Source organism: Antedon bifida, chromosome 7 (genome assembly GCF_963402885.1).
Source record: "Antedon bifida chromosome 7, ecAntBifi1.1, whole genome shotgun sequence".
NCBI classification, from domain to species: Eukaryota; Metazoa; Echinodermata; class Crinoidea; order Comatulida; family Antedonidae; genus Antedon; species Antedon bifida.
This window is the reverse complement of record NC_136232.1, coordinates 24,222,914-24,244,724: the sequence shown is the minus strand read 5'-3', so window position 1 is coordinate 24,244,724 and position 21,811 is coordinate 24,222,914. Positions and strand designations below refer to the sequence as shown.

At 34.6% G+C, this 21,811-nt stretch overlaps 2 protein-coding genes and 1 pseudogene across 2 annotated transcripts in view; 1 reads left to right on the top strand and 2 right to left on the bottom strand.

The window, feature by feature from the left end:
- Positions 1-1,365: 1,365 nt before the first annotated feature.
- LOC144849272 (5S ribosomal RNA) lies at positions 1,366-1,484 on the bottom strand (annotated as a pseudogene).
- A 1,842-nt stretch (positions 1,485-3,326) lies between these two features.
- Positions 3,327-6,114, top strand: LOC144848292 (uncharacterized). The gene is made up of 2 exons (XM_078705007.1): positions 3,327-4,898; positions 5,034-6,114. Exons 1-2 carry the CDS (start codon positions 3,327-3,329, stop codon positions 5,220-5,222), a joined length of 1,761 nt encoding a protein of 586 aa, XP_078561133.1. The 3' UTR covers positions 5,223-6,114.
- Positions 6,115-10,699: 4,585 nt separating this feature from the next.
- Positions 10,700-21,811, bottom strand: part of LOC144848768 (neuronal acetylcholine receptor subunit alpha-10-like) — a 171,125-nt gene continuing 160,013 nt past the window's right edge. Inside the window, exon 7 of the transcript XR_013613917.1 lies at positions 10,700-10,715. The gene's annotated coding sequence lies outside the window, so the exon portion shown is untranslated. The remainder of the gene's footprint in view (positions 10,716-21,811) is intronic.

The following is a 21,811-nucleotide window of genomic DNA, read 5'->3' as shown; positions in this document are numbered from 1 at the left end:
TTAAACCAGTAAACTCTGTTATCTAAATGGATTAGTACGATTAAATCAGTAAACTCTGTTATCTCAATGGATTAGTACGATTAAACCAGTAAACTGTGTTATCTAAATGGATTAGTACGATTAAAAACCGTAAACTCTGTTATCTAAATGGATTAGTACGATTAAATCTGTAAACTCTGTTATCTAAATGGATTAGTACGATTAACGCAGTAAACTCTATTATCTAAATGGATTAGTACGATTAAAAACAGTAAACTATGTTATCTAAATGGATTAGTACGATTAAACCAGTAAACTCTGTTATCTAAATGGATTAGTACGATTAAACCAGTAAACTCTGTTATTCTAAACAAGAACACTTGGAACACTAAGATATAAAAACACACTGAATGTTTATATAAAAAGGAAATTGTATGGTTTTCTTTAATCATTTAATAATGAATGTATAATGATAAGTAACATTTGCTGTTGTTCTGTCTAATTTTTATTTTGAAATAATAATATTTTCTGCGCCACGGGGTCTGGTTTATATTTACAGTATTAGATTAGTACGATTAAACCAGTAAACTCTGTTAGCTAACTTGATTACAGTAGTACGATTAAACCAGTAAACTCTGTTATCTAAATGGATTAGTACGATTAAACCAGTAAACTCTGTTATCTAAATGAATTAGTACGATTAAACCAGTAAACTCTGTTATATAAATGGATTAGTACGATGAGACGAGTAAACTCTGTTATCTAAATGGATTAGTACAATTAAATCAGTAAACTCTGTTATCTAAATGGATTAGTACGATTAAACAAGTAAACTCTGTTATCTAAATGGATTAGCACGATTAAACCATTAACATCTGTTATCTAAATGGATTAGTAAAATTAAACCAGTGAACTCTGTTAGCTAAATGGATTACTACGATTAAACCAGTAAACTCTGTTAGCTAAACTGATTAGTACGATTAAACCAGTAAACTCTGTTATCTAAATGAATTAGTACGATTAAACCAGTAATAGTAACCTCTGTTATCTAAATGAAACAAGAATACTTGGAACACTAAGATATAAAAACACACTGAATGTTTATATAAAAAGAAAAGTGTATGGTTTTCTTTAATCATTTATTAATTTTTTTATTTTTATTTTATTTTATTTAATCGAAACCAACAGCGATAATTACCGCCATTAACAGGTTTGATACAAACAAAGCCAGGACTGTTTAAAGCACCTTGATTGGTCCTAACATTGATCAAGGGTTTCTCTCGTCCAGTGCCCACCTTGACCAGAGGTCTGAGGCAGATACTAGATGCAGGGGCTGCCATAAGAGTCAGCAGTGCTGATTTCAAATGCCTAACGGGACCCCAGCTCCGTATACAGCACCCGTTATTCCCAGATGGTCTCCCCATCCAAGCTCTAACCAGGCCCAACGTCGCTTAACTTCGGTGATCTGACGAGAACCGGTGTTTCAACGTGGTAAAGCCGTATAACCGGTGTTTCAACGTGGTAAAGCCATTTAATAATGAATGTAGAGAAAACACTGTAAATAAGTAAAATTTGCTGTTATTCTGTTACATTTGCATTTAATAATAATATTTGCTGCCCCATGAGGGTCTGGTTTATATTTACAGTATTCACGTTAGAAGAATACATTTTGATTATATTATTAATATTATATAATAATCTAATCTAAAAATCAAATCATTTTTCAAAACTAGAGAGGAAGGCCTCTTTTTAATATTTGTCTCTAAACAACGTTCCGCAGATATAGTATATAGTTTATAGGAAGCAATTGTGAATCTAAACGAGTGAAAAGTGAGATTTCTCCAGGATCTAAATTGAATTTGAAAGAGCAACACAACAAACAATAAGGAAAAAGGAAGAAGTGTTACGAAATGATTAGCCCAAACAGAGCCTGTGATTGGTTCATGATTAAGTACCTGTCTAGTCACGTGTTTAGTTTTACAATCCGGGTTCCAACGAGCACTTCCTAAGTTCAATGAGTCAATAGAAATGCTACTGCTTTACTAATTTTTATATTTTTTTCGACGATGATTATTGTTATAGGCATTTTGAAGGTGTTGCGTTATCTTAAACGCGCTATGACAATTATAATGTTTCGTCAAGTTAACCATAATTCTAATAGTTCCAATATCACAGTAGGGCTATATGATATCATTTTTCAATGTGTCATGAAATAGTTTTATCGATTTAACTTGATGAAAACCGACAAAAACTAATTTAGAATTTCAGTATGAAGATCAGAAAAAATTGATAAAAAGCTAAATAAAAGAAAAACAAATAATAATAATATTTATCCACACAAATTGTGAAGTTGAGTACAAAAAGAATACAATAGATATACTGTTAATACAGTATAGTGAACATATCCATTGAGGTCTATTTTATCACATTCATTACCAGTGCGTAGAATTATTGTAAAGCAAGTTTCTACCCACCCAAAAGAAAAGGGGACAAACAACAAAAGTATTATGACAGAATGTAAGACTAGTAAAAACGGTATAAAAAACATCTTAATTTAACCGTTAACACGACATTTGCTACGACAGGAAAGATAAAGTTATGTGGAGTGTTTTAACCAGTCATAGTTAGCATTTACAACTTAAACTCTCACTGACCACGCCTCCGACCGCCCTCTGGAGGAAAAATGGCAATGTATTAAGAAAGTATTTTTTAAGTATTACATCATTAATGTTGAATATTCAGTGGCGCTATTTCCTGGTATTTTATTTTTGCAGTAATCAAGTGTATCACTAGTGCTGAAGTAGATCATTCCAACTTATATAACAACAAAATAAAGTTGTAATAAATAAAGTGCCAACGTGTAATGTGATGATAAATGTAATACAGGATCTAACCGTATACGAAGTTTTTTAGTATTGGATATAATGTTTGATTGAAGTGTTTATAAATTGAGTACCATTTACAGCATACGTGAACATCAAGCAAACATGATTTAATTTCTAAAACATTATTACTGGTGTCTTTGAATCGTCGGAATAAGGAATATAATTTATAGGAATGTTTGCGTAAATCTCAATTTGATAAGGAAGTTCCAATAATCGGACATCAATCGAGGTGCATTAGTCAGTACTGTACTATTCCTATTATAACAACGCGTGGGAACATCAATCGTCTTATGATATCTAATATTGACTACAATGTTTATAAAGACTTACCATCAACTTTGTACATTGCTGTTTTACAGGTGTTTGATTATATTGTATAGTATACTTCACTGTTGTTGTGCACAATCCTATACTTTTACAAAACAACCAAAATCTGTTCTTGTTGGACAAGGAAACACAGCAATGTTGTCGTGTGAATGGAAACCAGCATTGAATGAAAACCATGTCGTTTACTGGTCAGCATACCCTCATGTTGGTGGGTCGCAAGCAATCGATAGGTCAACTTTAAAGTACAATTTGACAACTAAAGCAACATCTGCATATCTTTCCATTCTTAATGTTAGTTACAACGATGTAGGAAAATACAGGTGTGATATCTCGGAAGATGGTGCTTCATTCAGTTCTTCTGAACTTGCTTTTGTAGTGCTAGGAGAAATAGTGTGCGATCCAAAGAATGGCAATGGTGAGATTGGAACAACGATGACATGTTCCTATTTTACTTCTTATAATTCACGTGATATTGATTTACTATGGTATAAAAACAGGAAACAAATTACATCAAAAGTAAAACAAAATAATGTTATAAAATCAAGAGCTTTGACTGTTGAAGACGATGGAGCTGTATTTACTTGTAAAGCAAGAATTAGATCTCAAAATCAAGTGATAGGAACTTGTGAAACTACTCCTATTATATTAAGTATAGATGCAGAGATTGAACAATTACCACCAGGTACACTTCAGGTTGGTGATAGCTTTAATCTTACCTGCTCAGGGAAAGGTAATCCTGATTATTATAAATATGAATGGATGTGGAATGGCAACCCTGTAGGATCGTCACCAAATGGAAGGCGATTTGCAATTGGCAATGTGGTTACTGTGACGAGTGTATCAAGCAGATACAATGGCAAAACAGTTACCTGTACTATTAGTCGTAGTGGTCGTAACACAAGTAAAGCAACATATACAGTAAACGTTATAGAACAAATGAGTACACGTTTGCAGTCGACATCTGGTACGAGTACGCGCAACTCAATTACGGTCAGACTATCAGAAACTAATGTCGCGCATGACGTTTCACCAGTAATGACTACACGTTTACAGTCGACACTAGGTACACGTACGTACAAGTCAATTACTGACCTATCAGAAACTAATATCCAGGATAATGATTCTACAATAGTAATCATTGTCATCATTGGCGTAGTTGCGATAGCTCTTGTGAGTTTGATAACAGCATTTATAATTTACTTTTTAAAGAAAAGGCAGAAGAAACAGTACGAAAAAGAAGAGACAAAACCCGAAAGTGTACCATTGGAAAAACCAGTGTACGGTAACACTGCACAAAATATTACCAGTTCTGAAATAGATAATCACCTTCTGTGTGAACATTTGGAAACAATGTACGCAGAACATGACCTGTCAGCAAATGGGTGCCATGTTAAATATGACACGCCACAGAATGCAGTAAACATTGATAAAACTGATGATTATTTAGGTAAGTCAATGAAACCTAATGAATCAAGTGATGCTAAGCCGAGAAAAACGACAAGTTCCGAAAGTACAGATGCAATACAAGTAAAACCGATCAAGGCCCGCAGTAAAGAAATTATTGAAGATTTGTATTCTAAGCCTAACAAACGGAATGCGAAAACGCCGATCGAGGCCCAAAGTAAAGAGAATATTGAAGATTTGTATACTAGGCCTAATAAACCGATTGCAAGCAGACCAACCAAGGCCCACAACGCTGAAGAAAGTCTTGAAGATCTGTATTCTAAGCCTAACAAACGGAATGCGAAAACGCCGATCGAGGCCCACAGTAAAGAAAATCTTGAAGATCTGTATACTAGGCCTAATAAACCGACTGCAAGCATACCGACTAAGGCCCACAACGTTGAAGATCTGTATTCTAAGCCTAACAAACCAACGACAAGAACACCAGAAATTACGCACGAAGATCCTACTAAGAAAAACGTAGAAGGCTTAACGTACGCAGAAATAGAGTTTAAAAGCGGTACGTTCCCAGCCCCTGGACCACAGGACTACGGGCTTGATTACGCAACTGTACAGATTAAAAAGTAACGTAATATTGTTACGTAACCGTTACGTGTACAGTACTTACCGTTTACGTTGTAACACATTTTAATACGTTTATCATCAACACATGTTGTAGAACTGTTAATTACTTTTCGATATGTGACGTAACCGTTGGTCAAATCGTTTGTGACAGTTTTACGCAATGTGTATGTAGGCCTGAGATTAAAACAGAAGGTAATACGACATACGTCTCCAGCGACCTGCATGAAGAATATAGATTACAGACTATCAAAGTATCTACGTTAAAGGACAGCTTGAGCGAGAACCATATTTTAACAACGTATTCATGAGGTAGATTTTGCCATGCACTTGTGACGTCAAAGTAATTTACGGAGACGGCTGTAACGGGAATCGCGTGTGGCGATATCGTAAATCTCGCGATTGTTCTGAAATCATATGTTACATCTCTAATACGTTGTTCTCGGTCAAGTTTTCCTTTGCCGCGGATTGCTATGAGTTGTTACTGTAAATTTGTATACAGTTTTTCATATAATTGATATAAAGTACCATACTATTCTATACATAAATAGGATGCATAGCCATTATATAAATATACACATTATTTTTAATAAAAGAACACTTGTTGGTAATTGTAAATATAACAGATGTACAGTCAATTATCTCTTAGATATCATAGCTTTAAATCCGCTTACTTCATACTAAACGTATTACAGTTGAATTCGGCTGCTTATCTATTTTGGTAGTTAAATTATAATAATCAATCTTGTGTTATGTAATTAACCTTGCGCATATAAATAAATTACTTATATTTCTATTTTAAAGAAACTGATGTAGACCTATACCGTTGCATTGTAATGAATATTAGCAGAACAAGATCATCTCGAAAATGGATTTTCATTTTTACTAACATTGATTTATATTAATTAAATAGCCTAATATTATTGATTATGCAATCGAAGATTTAATTATGTATTTGATACTGATTGTTATTGGTTTTTTCAAGAGCAAACCAAACCAAAATAGATTTTAATTTTTATTATCATTATTATAATTGATTTACATTGATTAGATAGTTTAATATTATTAATTATGAATTAAAAGTTATTGATTATGTATTTGATTTTGGTGTTTTTTTCAAGACCAAACCAAGTTGGTTGTTTTTCGTTTTTTTATGAGGAAGCAAACTGAACAATTATTTTGGAAATGAGGATATTTGAAACAACACTGACGAGATCAAGGAAGTACAGGAAACAATTAGCAACAGTTATGAGTTATATAAACACTAACATGAATGTACGAGGTTAGAGATCGGTGGTTACATTAATTCCCTTTCTGTCGATGGTTATTTGAAACAACACTGACGAGATCAAGGAAGTACAGGAAACAATTAGCAACAGTTATGAGTTATATAAACACTAACATGAATGTACGAGGTTAGAGATCGGTGGTTACATTAATTCCCTTTCTGTCGATGGTACTTTGTACAATTCTCCCCGAGTGTTCAACAAGTCCACACGGACTTTCGGAAAAAAGTAATTCAATATGACAGTAATTCCTACATGAGCAAATAAAAAACGAAAAATGACATAATTGAAAAAGTTTAAAATTAGTTGGAGATTGATGGTTACTTTCCTGTGGTAACTCGTTCAACTCTTAAGCTCTGTCCACACTATCAAACTAGTTTGACAAAAAAGGGTGTGATGTGCCCAAATATGGTAGTGATATGCCCAGATATGGTAGTGGTATATCATGTCCATATGGGCACATCACCTTTTTTTGTCACATAAAGTTTGATAGTGTAGACAAAGCTTTACTGTTTTAAAAAAATGACCCACATTTCTCATTTTATTTGAAATCCATATACAATTTAAATTTAAAAATATTTTTTTTTGTGGTTCACCACCACCTTTATTCATTCGATGCTTCATTACATAATTTCTAAACATTTTCTACCTTTTTTCATTATTTTCTGTTTTTTCTCAGATATCATAATTTTAACCTTTAGTATCATACCATTAATACAAAGTGTTTACTTCTTAACATTCTTTTTTTTTGTTAAATCCTCTATTTAAAATAATTGTACATTAATTAAAATACTTAAATTTCAAAGATAAAAACACACAAATTAACGCAAAAGGTCAAAGTGTGTTGTTTTTGCTTTATATTTTCCTTAACTTCATCAATAGCCGTAAATATCTAAGATTGCACGGTAAAGTACCGGTATGTTCAATCAGTATTATATAAAGTATATATAATATTGTATGATTACCATTGTTTTGATAGCAGTAAATGAATTCAGAAATATCTTTTTACTAAACCAATCGGAACAAAATAAAACTGAGATAATAACAATTTATTTCAGAAGCTGTGCGTGTGAAGTATACAACAGTGTTCATGGTAAACCATCCAAGTATTTTCATTTCGATTGGTTTGTTAAACATTTCTAAATTCCTAATCCGGAGGTAATAAAAGTAAATAAACACTGTATGGGACATCATTGTATAACCACAGGATAACATACCACACAATATAATAATAACACATATGAAATGATCTGCTAAAATAACTTTATAATCGGATAAACAATTATTTCTGTACGATTGAATATTATTTGGTACAAATGAATCATATCGCGTGAGGCTTTAGTGATAATGTCTATCAAAGGAATGCGTTAAAACATCAACTATTCTTACATTGTAGTCATTACCATAAATGATTGGAATCTACAATAGTCCTATACAATCTCAATTTTGGTAAGGAAGTTAATTTAAACCGATCAGACGCAATATTTTGAGCTTAAAATTCACAAGAATGGCTCATTCTCAATATTGGACATTGCTGTTTTTCAAGTTTCTGATTATATTTCATATATTTCACTGCTGTTCTGCACAGTACTATCATTTTACAGAACATCCACAATCGGTTCTCGTTGCAGACGGAAAAACTACAACGCTATCGTGTGAATGGACACCAGCATTGAATAACAACCATCTCGTAACATGGACATACGATCGTGTTAATAGTCCTAAACGAATTGAAATTTCAGATACAAAATACGCATTAATGAACGACGCAACTTCTTCAAGTCTTTCCATTTCTAATGTTGGCTCTGGTGACGTAGGCAACTACATTTGTGAGATCTTTGAATGTGATTCATACAACAGTGTCTCATCTTCTACATTTGCTTCTCTAGTATTAGGAGAATTGACATGTAATCCAGAGAATATTGTTGATATAGGAACAACGCTGATATGCTCCTTCACCTCTTCTGATAATTCATATATTATTAATTTACTATGGTATAACGACGGAAAACAAGTAACTTCGGGACAACAACAAAACAATGATTTAGAATCAACGGCTCTGACTGCCGAAGACGAGGGAGGTGTATTAACTTGTAAAGCCACCATCGGATTTCAAAGTAAAGCGACAGGAACTTGTGAAACTACTCCGCTAGTATTTCCTATAGATGCAGAGATTGAACAATCACCGCCAGGTCCACTTCAGGTTGGCGATAGCTTTAATCTTACTTGCTCAGGGAAAGGTAATCCTGAATATTATAATTACGAATGGACTTGGAATAACAACCCAGTAGAATCTATGACAGATAGTCGATTTGCAATTAGCAATGTGGTTATTGTGAATAGTGCATCAGGCAATGACAATGGCAAAATGGTTACTTGTACTATTAGTAGTAGTGGTTACAGCAGTATAGCGAGCTATACAATAAACATTTTAGATCAGATGTCGAGTACAACTACAAGTAGGCCTATACAGTCGACACCAGATAGGCCTACACGTACACAAAAACCAGTTACGATCAGACTCACAACACCTAATGTTCCGGATGATATTTCAACAACAGCAATGACTACACGCTTAGAGTCGACACTAGATACACGTACGCAAAAACCAATTACACATCAACTCACAACACATAAAGTCTCGGAAAACGTTTCCGCAACAATAGACCTAATGAATACACGTTTACACACAACACCCGTTACTGTAACGCGTTCTATTACAGAAATCCTAACGGTTGTAATTATCGTAGTTGCAATTTTACTCGTCGTTTCTTTGATAATAATAACAAGTCTGTGTGTTTATATGCAAAAAAGAAAAAAGAAAAACACAACTCCTTCAAATCGACTGTCAAATAATCCCGAGCACGTTTACGATTACATTACATCACCGAGCGCACACGTGACCACGACCGCCAGTGACACTAAGTATGATTATGTCATACACCCGTTCACACGCAATACGGAGGAATCCACTCCCGAGTACCTTGAATTAGACGATGGTTTCCAAGATGGCGCACCAAAACCAGAAAGTAATACAGCGGCTGATTACAATTATGCTGCATTGGAACAAACAGATACTAATAACCAAGAGTACAAATACGAAAACGGTATGCTGCGTGTTAAAGGTATCAGAGAGACATAACAAAATAAGGTACGCAACTATCAATTTTCTACGCATGTAGTGGAACTACGATGACGACACATTGGTGCGTACACGGCGTTGTCGATGAACAAGTCAATCCTGTACGAAAATGGTCTGATTTATATCTAAAGTAAACGTTAGAAGCATACAGTATGAAACTTAATTAAATCAATCAATCATTGTATAGAAACCACTATCCCCACAGAGGTGGGGATAGTGATAGATAGTTAACATATAACAAGACATATCTGCGAAGATAAACAAGTAAATTGTAATTCTCATTATAATGGACTGCACCATGGATCTAGTTTAAGTTTTAAAAAGGATATGCTTTTAAATAAATTGTTATATTATAATATTATAACATTTATTGTATATAAACCATTACCACCACCATGGTCTAATATAAATCTAAATAAATAAGTGTACAGTTATATGCATTTAAAAAAAGATTAAACTGTAGGCCGTTATAGCAAAACATTGTAAGCTTGTATAGACGCAACAAAAACGGTTTGACCAATGGCAAGCGACAGTTCGAATAATACATTGCTTATGATTGATCAATTTGCTTACGTTGCTTGTGTTGCGTCTCTAGTGGGAACCAAGCATTAGGGGAAAATGTACGAAATAGTAGTACAAAAATTATATATTATTTAAGGAAGCAATATAGATGAACATATTATGTTTAAATAATATAGTATAAAATGACTCCAAGTAACGAGAGGAAAGCCATGATTCAACGTTGAATGGCTTGCCTCTCTCCTTATTATTTAAGGAAACAATAACACTAGATTATTAACGAGCAATACGACAAGAATAACACAGGAATTAGGAAGGCAGGAAGTTTTACGAAACTATTTTAAAATGTATTGCTTTATCAAGTTGTCCGGTATGCGATTGTTTTGTTTTTACTCTCATGATGTTTCTAGTGTACAATTAACGAATAAAATAATGCCAGTAAATTATATATCAACATATTGGAAACGAATTATAATATAATTACCCTAAATGATATAATGTATACAAACTTACACTGTCTACAAAGTTTAATAGTTCACCCTAAACATTGGACTATGTTGTTTTACAAAATTATGCTTGATTACATTAAATTATTATACACTTGTTAAAAACCACCGAAATCGGTTATCGTTGCAAAAAGACAAACACTAACGTTATCGTGTGAATGGACACCAGAATTATATGCAAACGATGTAATATCTAAAATAGACGCTACTCCGCCTGGTATAGAGGGTGAGCAGGGAAGGGAGTGTTTTTTATTAATTTAGAAACAAACTAAACATAACTCTATGTATATTTTTCCATCTAAGTGTATCCTTACGTTAATCTAGTCACTACTAAGTGTTCAATGCTTTAAAAAAAGGAGGGGCCAATGCGGGGTTGAGGGTTACACATTTACTGTTATTACACCTAGAGGTCTAGTTTTGCAGCTAAATCTTGTTCCTTAGTTTAGAAAATCAAATCGTAAACCACGCTCTCTAAGAGAAGACAGGCACTTAATCAGTAATTATATCTTCGCATAAAAAGAACAATATCTTTCTACATATTTTTAAATTATTAGTATGTTGAAATTACTGTATTTGACAATGCAGTGTTAATGTTCAGAATTGTGTAATTCTTATTCTTGTCAGCATTTATATTCCTGTCGTGTGTGGCAGCAGATAGCAACTTGCATAAAAGAAACAGGAATGATGAAACGTTTTAGTTCTAAGTTACTCGATAGGGGGCGGTGTGCATTACTACTAGTTTTACCTATATAGAATGCAATATGTTAAAATAACTGTATACAGGTTACGTAGTTGATGCTAATATCACTTTAGCAGGAACACGCTACAATACAGTACACAGTAATCAGAACGACTGAGTGTTACAGAGTATTACTTGTACCAACGTGTACAGCAATTATATAGTATTAAGGAATACAGTATCGTTAAATTTGGTTTACGATTCTGGACATTTATTATTCGTATAATCTTGAATTTGATAAGTAAGTGAATTGATCCCGGAACTTAACAGTCGCAGTTTTTATAATGGCTCATAATCAATATTGTACATTGCTGTTTTACAAGTGCCTGATTATATTGTATAGCATATTTAATTGCTGTTTTGCACAATCCTATACTTTTACAAAACCACAATCGGTTCTCGTTGCAGACGGACAAACAGCAACGTTATCGTGTGAATGGACACCTGAATTAAATGAAAACCATGATGTTGAATGGTCATTTTATTATTCTTCTGGAGTATTTCGTAAATCAATTGAACCTTCAACGTCAAAATACATTTTCAAAAAAAGTGCAACATCTTTAAATCTTTCCATTTTGAATGTTGATCGTAATGATGTAGGACAATACTTGTGTGATATCTCCGAAGGTAATGATGTATACAGTGTTTCTGAAGCTACTTATGTAGTGCTAGGAGTGTTAACGTGCGATCCAGAATATGATAATGGTGAAATAGGAATAACAATGACATGTTCTTATACTTCATCTTATCTTTCATATTTTATTGATTTACGTTGGTACAAAGACGGGAATGAAATTAATTCAGCAGAAAAACAAGAAGATATGAAAGAATCAAGAGCTTTGACTAGTGAAGACGATGGAGCTGTATTTACTTGTAAAGCCAGATTCAGATCACAAGTAATAGGAACGTGTGAGTCTACTCCGCTAATATTGAATATAGATGCTGAGATTGAACAATCACCGCCAGGTCCACTTCAGGTTGGAGATAGCTTTACACTTACCTGCTCAGGGAAAGGTAATCCTGATTATTATAAATATGAATGGACGTGGAGTGGCAACCCTGTAGGATCGTTATCAAGCGAAAGTCGATTTGCAATAGCTAGTGTGCTTACTGCGATTAGAGTATCAAGCAATGCCAATGGCAAAATAGTTACTTGTACCATTAGTCGTGATGGTCGTGACAGCAGTACAGTGAGACATACAATAAATGTTGCAGAAAATACGCAAAGTACAACTGCACGTTCACACACAACACAAGGTAGGTCTACTGTTACAGACCTACTATCAGCAACAACATTATCATCAACCAAACTATCAGCAAACAATGTCACGCACGACGAGCCACAAACATTGATTATTGTCATTGGCGTAGTTGCAACAGTTATTGTGATTTTGACAACAGCAATTGTAATTTACATTTTACATAAAAGGCGTAAGAAACAGCAGGATGGCAACAAAACAAAACCTGTAAATGTACCATTGAAAGAACCAATGTATGGTAACACTGATCAAAATATTAACAGTTCTGAAAAATCACGCGTACAAAATGGCCCTCGGAGTGAAAAGTTGACAACAGATTTTACAGTATATGATGAGCCTACAATTTCAAGTTCAAATACTCAGTTGGAGACTATGTACGCCGACCCTGATAGGTTAGTCACTGGTCACGATGCTAGGTATGACACGCCACGGAACGCTATAAGTCTTGATAATATCGATTCAGCGAATACTGATGAAGCGAGTGATGCTAAGCCAAGAAAAACAAAAAGCAGAGAAAGTATAGACGCAATGTATGCGAAACCGAACAAGTCTCGCAGTACAGAAAGTATTGATGATCTGTATGCTAAGCCCAACAAACAGACTGCAAGAACGCCAGAGATTACCCGTGAAGATCCTACTAAGAAAAACGTAGAAGGCTTAACGTACGCAGAAATAGAGTTTAAAAGCGGTACGTTTCCAACCCCCGAACCACAGGACTACGGACTTGATTACGCAACTGTGCAGATTATGAAGTAAATATTTTTCCGTAACATTTACCAGTACGTTTATTGTTACATTTATCATTACGAATCAACTTTTGACACGTGACGTAACCGCATCGTTCAATATTGCTTGTACTGTATATACAAAGCTATTTAATGCAATGTGTATTATAGGCCTAACAAATAACAGTAAAACGAATTTCTATCGTAATGTTATACGTCATACGCATCTCAACAACGATCATGAAGGAATTTGTTGAAATTGCTGGGTTGCTGTAATTTTATTTTATTAAAAACATTATAATTCTAAATATGGTGTACACAAGAGCAGTAAATAAACTTACAATAATAAAAAAACAGGAAAGTCCCAAAGTTTAAATACAAGTTACACTCTAGGGGGCAGTATACCATACTACCGGTTTTACCTGACAGTCGGTAATCTGTGACAATAACTTTAACCCGGATATCCAGTTTTTTCTGTATATAGCATGTTATGAGCCTGACGTTCCAATACAGTGATTTAGAATACAGGAATCAGATCGAGTGAGTGTTTAAACTAGTACCATTTTAATCAAAGTTGATTATTTCTGTATATATCGTAGCATATTACAATACACAGTGATTAGAAACAATTAAATCATAATCGAGAGGGTGCTTAAACTGGATACAACTTCTATCATAACAAACGCGTGGCAACATCAACTAACAATGTAATGTACAGTTTTACATTGTATTAAGTATCTTTAAATCTAGTATTTCTCAACGTTTTTGTTTCGTACCAACAATCTCTCTATTTTGATAAGGAAATAATTTACATCAATCTATAGCAATATTTGGAACCCGACCATCGGAAGAAACTATGAAGTTCGTAATGGCTCGTCATCAATATTGTACATTGTTGTTTTACAAGTGCCTGATTATATGGTATAGTATATTTCACTGCTGTTTTGGACAAACATATTTGTTCCCAGAAGATCCACAATCGGTTCTCGTTGCAGAAGGACAAACAGCAACTCTATCGTGTGTTTGGAAACCAGAATTGTATGAACGGCATGACTTTCAATGGGTATTCTTCCCTCAGGATGGTGGTGAGTCTCAAACAATTAAAATGCCAAATTCAAAATACAATTTAATAAATAACGCAACATCTTCGAATCTTTTTATTTCCAATGTTGCTTCTGATGACGCGGGAAACTACAGGTGTGATATCATCGGAATAAATAATGAATACAGTTATTCTGATCAGGCTGTTGTAGTGATAGGAGAAATAAGGTGTAATCCAGAATATGATAATGGTGAAATAGGAACAACGATGACATGTTCTTATCCTTCTCCTTATCCTTCAAATGATATTGATTTAAGATGGTATAAAGACGGAAATATAGTAATATCAAACACACAAGATTTAACTGTCGAAGACGATGGAGCTGTATTTACTTGTAAAGCTTTCATCAAACATCAAGTGATAGGAACTTGTGAAACTACTCCTCTAATATTGACTATAGATGCTGAGATTGAACAATCACCACCAGGTACACTTCAGGTTGGTGGTAGCTTTAACCTTACCTGCTCAGGGAAAGGTAATCCTGATTATTATAATTATAAATGGACGTGGAATAATAATGACGTATCAACATCGCCAAGTAAAAGATTTGCAATAGGTAATGTGCTTACTGTGAAGGATGTATCAAGCGGTGCCAACGGCAAAATAGTTACTTGTACTATTAGTCGTAGTGGTCGTAACAGTAGTACAGCGAGTTATACAATAAAGGTCTTAGAGGACACTATACGTTTACAGTCGACACCAGGTACACAACATCCCGTTACATCAGCAACCAATGTCACAGATGAGCCCCAAACAGTAATTATTGTCATTGGCGTAGTGGCAATAGCTCTTGTGATTTTGACAACAGCAATTGTAATTTACGTTTTATATAAAAGGCGCAAAAGACAGTACGAAAAAAAGACAAAACCCGAAAGTGTACCATTGAAAGAACCAATGTACGACAACATTGAACAAGACATTAACAGTTCTGAAAAAACGCACGTAGAAAATACTCCCCTGCGTGAAACGTTAAAAACAGATTTTACAGTATATGATGAGCCTACGATTTCAAGTTCAAATACTCAGTTGGAGACTATGTACGCAGAACCTGATAGGTTAGTAACTGGTCACGATGCTAGGTATGACACGCCACGGAACGCTATAAGTCTTGATAATATCGATTCAGTGAATGAAGCGAGTGACGCTAACCCAAGAAAAGCAAAAAGCAGAGAAAGTATTGATGCAATGTATGCAAAACCGAACAAGTCCCGCAGTAAAGAAAGTATTGATGATCTGTACTCTAAGCCTAACAAACGGAATACGAACACGCCGATCGAGGCCCACAGTAAAGAGAGTATTGATGATCTGTACGCTAAGCCTAACAAATCGACCACAAACACGCCAGACCCTACTAAGAAAAACGTAGAAGGCCTAACGTACGCAGATATAGAGTTTAAAAGCGGTACGTTTTCAACCCCCGAACCACAGGACTACGGACTTGATTACGCAACTGTACAAACCACGAAATAACGTAATAATTATTACGTAATCGTTCCAATAATCATTAAGTTTATATTTACGTTTATTGTCAAGTTAATGTTTAAACAATTTAAAGACTCGCTTAACCGTTGATGCATATTACAATCATATAAATATATATATATGCTTTTATTCACCAGATACATTATGCTTATTATAACATAGCTTAAGATTTTCTAATGAAATAATTACACTTTTACGGTATATCATACATTATGTATTAAATAATAGGAAATATGATACCAATTATAGAGTCTTAGTTTCAATAATGTACCAACAAGACACGAATTATACTTAATTATGTATCTTTGCAGGCCTATGAGATCCACCATTTTGTACATGGCTTATGAATATTATTACATTCCTTAAATACATTTGTACATAGACCAGTCAAGGACCAAATAATATGTTCCAAATTCTCCATAAAATGAGCTCTATAAGAGTAAAGCTCTGTCTACCCCATCAAACTTTATGTGACAAAACAATGTAATGTGCCCATACATGGACACGATGTGGCCATTCACTACCATATTTGGGCACATCACCACCATATTTGGGCACATCACACTTTTTTTGTCAAACTAGTTTAATAGTGTAGACAGAGCTTAATACTTATTTTGATCTCGAACCTAACCCTTTACTTAAGACCTATGTTCCTACTAAAATGAACGTGACGTATGTATCTTTTATAAATGTTGATATAAAGTTTGCGGTACACCACGTGTATTAACTGTTGAGTTTCTCGACGTTTCGATCAATATGCTTTGATCGTCCTCAGGAGTGAGAAATCTTTTATAAACATTGTATAATATTGCATATACTGTAAACTAAGACCAATGTGTTTAATATTCTTCCTGGTACTGTATACCATTTCTTAATTATTTCCTGTTTGCAATTCTACCTGTTACAGTAGGCAATAGAAGGATGTTCGTCCCTTGGACCCTATTTCCTCTAGACATCCTTAATAACAAAGTTCAAATGCAAAACAAATAATTACTGTCGTTCGGTTTCCTACATAAGCCTATGTAGAAGATACGTTTTTATTTTTCATATGTATTATATTACTGCAGTAGAACTCCTCCTTAAGTTTGGTTCCCACTATAGGAAGTAACGTAATAGTAGAGCAGTTAGTGCCATAAAAATAGCCAAGTTGTGCACTTTATTACCAAAGCATGAAACTTGCCACAAAGTTTCTTTGATGTATATAGATTAAAAATATCGGGGGGTGCCAAGTGTCCAACATCCGGTATGGCGGCCATCTTGATTTCAAAATGGCCACCATAAAAACAAAAAGTGTTCATATCTTGGCAACTATAAACAGTAGAGACTTGATTCTGGTGTTAAATTGTTCACAAACCACATATTTCTATTTGCTCTAATGAAAAGTTTCGTCAAAAAATGACCGGAAATGACGTTTCTCCCAGTTTGACCTTTGACCTCTTATCTGTATATCTCAGTAACTACTTATCATTTTCAATCGATTTTGGTGTCATTTTGTTCAGAATAGAGACATTTATATTTGTAGTAATGAAACATTTTCACATAAAATGACTGGAAATACAATTTATAACCTTTGACATAATATATAATATGTGAACATACTGTATGTGGTTTACATTGGTATAAATGCACCTAATTTTTTTTAACGAAATAAATGACACTGCAAAAATGACCAGGAATTATTATTCTGAATTTTTGACATTTGATGTGATAGGATAGGCGTAAAGTATGACAGATCACTGAGAAACAGCAATCACTGAGCTCATCTATGCCAACTTGTTTGCTAAACTGTGATGTGTCAATCGTTAGATAAAAGTTTTGGTCCTCTCTCCATCATCTTTTTTTTTTTGCAATGTATTATACCATATGGACAATTGTCTGAAATAAAAGTTGAATTGAATTGTTAGATGCCATTTGGAAATATTTTTGATGTAAAGTAGCATTCTTTCGTTGGGCTCTTTGATGTTGCATATAAGACAAGTTCGGAAAGTTTTCATTTTCATGAGTTAAGAGAATATCGTCTTTCAAAGTACTTACTACAAACGTATCCTGCATTTGTGCAGTAGACCTACTTTCATTAGTCAGAAACTCAGATAATTCTTGTTCATTTTCGTTGCATCTAAAAAAATGTACTCCATTTTTATGGTAATGGGCCTTTGCTGTAAACCATCTGAATCCTTTTCCTCGATTTTCTCTACTCATTGATTTTTTAGCAAAATCCGAACCAAATCAATTCGTAAAAGACATCTCAATATAATTATTCAAGTAATTCTCAAATTAGTGACATGGACCTACAATATACTGTTCTGTACAAGACCTTTTTAGGCATCCACTTGTGGACTTTCACTTTGAAGGTCTTGGTCTAATCATACAAGAAACAATGTCTGATTTAATCAATCAAAGTAGTGGGTCCAGACAAAGAAGGGGATGTAAGACCATCCACAGACAAAGAAGGAGGTATAAGACCATCCACAGACAAAGAAGGGGGTATAAGACCATCCACAGACAAAGAAGGGGGTATAAGACCATCCACAGACAAAGAAGGGGTATAAGACCATCCACAGACAAAGAAGGGGGTATAAGACTATCCACAAACAAAGAAGGGGTGTAAGACCATCCACAGACAAAGAAGGGGGTATAAGACCATCCACATACAAAGAAAGGGGTGTAAGGCCATCTACAGACAAAGAAGGGGGTGTAGGACCATCCACAGACAAAGAAGGGGGTGTAAGACTATCCACAGACAAAGAAAGGGGTGTAGGACCGTCTACAGACAAAGAAAGGGGTGTAAGGCCATCCACAGAGAAAGAAGGGGGTGTAAGACCATCCACAGACAAAGAAGGGGTGTAAGACCATCCACACACAAAGAAAGGAGTGTAAGACCATCCACACACAAAAAAAGGGGTGTAATACCATCAACAGACATAGAAAGGGGTGTAATACCATCAACAGACATAGAAAGGGGTGTAATACCATCAACAGACATAGAAAGGGGTGTAATACCATCAACAGACAAGGAAGGGGATATAAGACCGTTCACGGGCACAGAAGGGCTGTAATACCATCAACAGACAAAGAAAGGGGTTTAATACCATCAACAGACAAAAAAGGGGGTATAAGACCATCCACAGACAAAGAAAGGGGTTCAAGACCATCCACAGACAAAGAAGGGGGTATAAGACCATCCACAGACAAAGAAGGGGGTGTAGGACTATCCACAGACAAAGAAGGGGGTGTAGGACCATCCACATACAAAGAAGGGAGTGTAGGACCATCCACAGACAAAGAAGGGGTGTAAGACCATCTACATACAAAGAAAGGGGTGTAAGACCATCCACAGACAAAGAAGCGGGTATAAGACCATCCACAGACAAAGAAGGGGGGTATAAGACCATCCACAGACAAAGAAGCGGGTATAAGACCATCCACAGACAAAGAAGCGGGTATAAGACTATCCACAGACAAGGAAGGGGGGTATAAGACCATCCACAAACAAAGAATGGGGTATAAGACCATCTACAGACAAAGAAGGAGGGGTAGGACCATATTACCGAGGAAGCATAGGCCTACAAAAAGAAGATGCAATCAAAATAGGCCTACCACTTGGAAAACAATAAATTGTAGAATAACTGAGGCTTGATTGTTGAAATATAAAGGGTTCTTTGTAAGGTCATTAATAATATATTGATATAAACACGATCATCATACTATTCATTTGACATTCAAATACAGTCTATCTCGAAAAGAAGCTCATACTATCACCTTTTCGAGGTTTTACGGTATTCCATAACATGTATGTTATTTCCTCTGTCAAACTATTAAAACTTTTAGCGAATCAGAAGGTGCTAACATCATTGAACTAATGGTACCACAAAGCACAATGTTTACCAATTTTATGTACTATATACAATTTAAGTCCATTAATCATTTAATATAATTACGCCTATCAGGTCAAAGTTCAAAATTAGGTGCCTTTAAGACCACCAAAAACCACATACAGTATATTCACATAATTAAAAATAAATAATTAAATGTCAAAGGTCATAAATTGTATTTCCGGTCATTTTATGTGAAAATGTTTCATTACTACAAATATAAATGTATTTATTCTGAACAAAATGACACCAAAATCGATTGAAAATGACCAGTAGTTACAGAGATATACAAATACGAGGTCAAAGGTCAAACTGAAAGAAACGTCATTTCCGGTCATTTTTGGACGAAAATTTTCATTAGAGCAAATAGAAATATATAGTTTGTGAACAATTTGAGACCAGAATTAAGTCTCTAATGTGTATAGTTGCCAAGATATGAACATTTTTTGTTTTTATGGTGGCCATTTTGAAATCAAGATGGCCGCCATACCGGACGTTGGACACTTGGCACCCTCCGATATTTTGAATCTATATACATTATAGAAACTTTGTGCCAAGTTTCATGCTTTGGTAATAAAATGCACAGCTCATGTCATTAACTGCTCTACTATAAGGACGTAAGCGCACCGCAAGCGAGCTGACCAATAACAAGCGACAGTTCGAACTTGCGTTGCTCCTACGTCCTTGCGTTACGTTCTAGTGGGAACCAAGCTTTACGGTCACTCTAGTAATCTTGTTGCTTTCCATTTTTGTTGTGATAAATGTTTATCAGAGAGACACCTCCATTAAGGGGCCAATTTGTTGGGTCCTGAAGGTGTCCCATTTATAGGGGTTCTACTGTAATTGTGTTCACTTGAACATTTCAGAAGCATGTATATAACTCAGGGAAGAGTGAAATCCACTCTTCCTTTGTGTACTTAATAGTATTTTAAGATTAATAAACAGGGTATTATACTAGTATTACAAGGCCTCTCCATATGTATCGTTCTTTGTCGAAAAATTAATTGTTCTTTTCTTAAAACGTTTAATGAAGCTATGATGTTTCTATATATATGCTACTCAATTTGTAATTAGTTTCCTTTTTTCAATATTAATTTATTTATTCCAATCGCTCTTCTAATCTCAAGCGTTTCTTTGTTGCGTTCTTAGGCCAACGTTTACTATTACAACTTCAGTTTACCAAAATTGATTTTCTTAAATTGTATTGGGATTATAATAAAAAGCTTTGAACGTAAAATATATATATTTCTTTGTACTGATTTTTGTGGTATCACGATCATATCCTTGATCACGCTATGCACAGTACTGTTTCTTGTACAGTAGCTTAAGACTATAATCCACAAATTATACGGTACGTACATAAAATCTCTGTTAGGTCAAAATGTATAAGCCTGTTTTGTGTTCATTTCAACTTGAATACAAAACACCAATTGTATTCCGCGTACGTGTTCCGGGTCAAGAGTTATACAAATACAACACAAGCAAACTAGAAAAGTATAGTCGTAAAGGAACGGATATTGTAGAAGGAAGAAAGAATATAACGAAATGCCGTTTAAAAATCTAATAATCTTATGACGTAACGTAGAAACGACCAAGGTTGTATTGAGAAACACAACTGAATTTATTCATTTATACCAAAAAAAACAACAATCATACATAATTTTATCTCCGTTTATTTATATTACGGACACTGACGAAATTTTTACCGAGGGGCGTCAAGTTACGGGAATGTTTCATTTGATTTATTTATTCGACATCAAAAATGTCGTGGTGATATGTTTTACTTTAACAAGAATTTCCAAATGCCAACTCAATGAATAAATGAATATCCTCCTATTTTCATACATGTAATCAATCTAACCTTCTCAATAGGCTATCTTCTCCACATCAATCGCATCGTAAACAAATCTAACTTCGGACGAATCACAAACAGCTTAATTCTGAATGTTCTGATTGGTCGATT

Excerpts from the sequence above, each read along its gene's own strand:
- LOC144848292 (XM_078705007.1), top strand. The coding sequence starts at position 3,327 with ATGTTGTCGTGTGAATGGAAACCAGCATTGAATGAAAACCATGTCGTT. Across the intron at positions 4,899-5,033 it reads CCCACAACGCTGAAGAAAGT|GTTGAAGATCTGTATTCTAA; the intron begins CTTGAAGATCTG and ends AAGGCCCACAAC.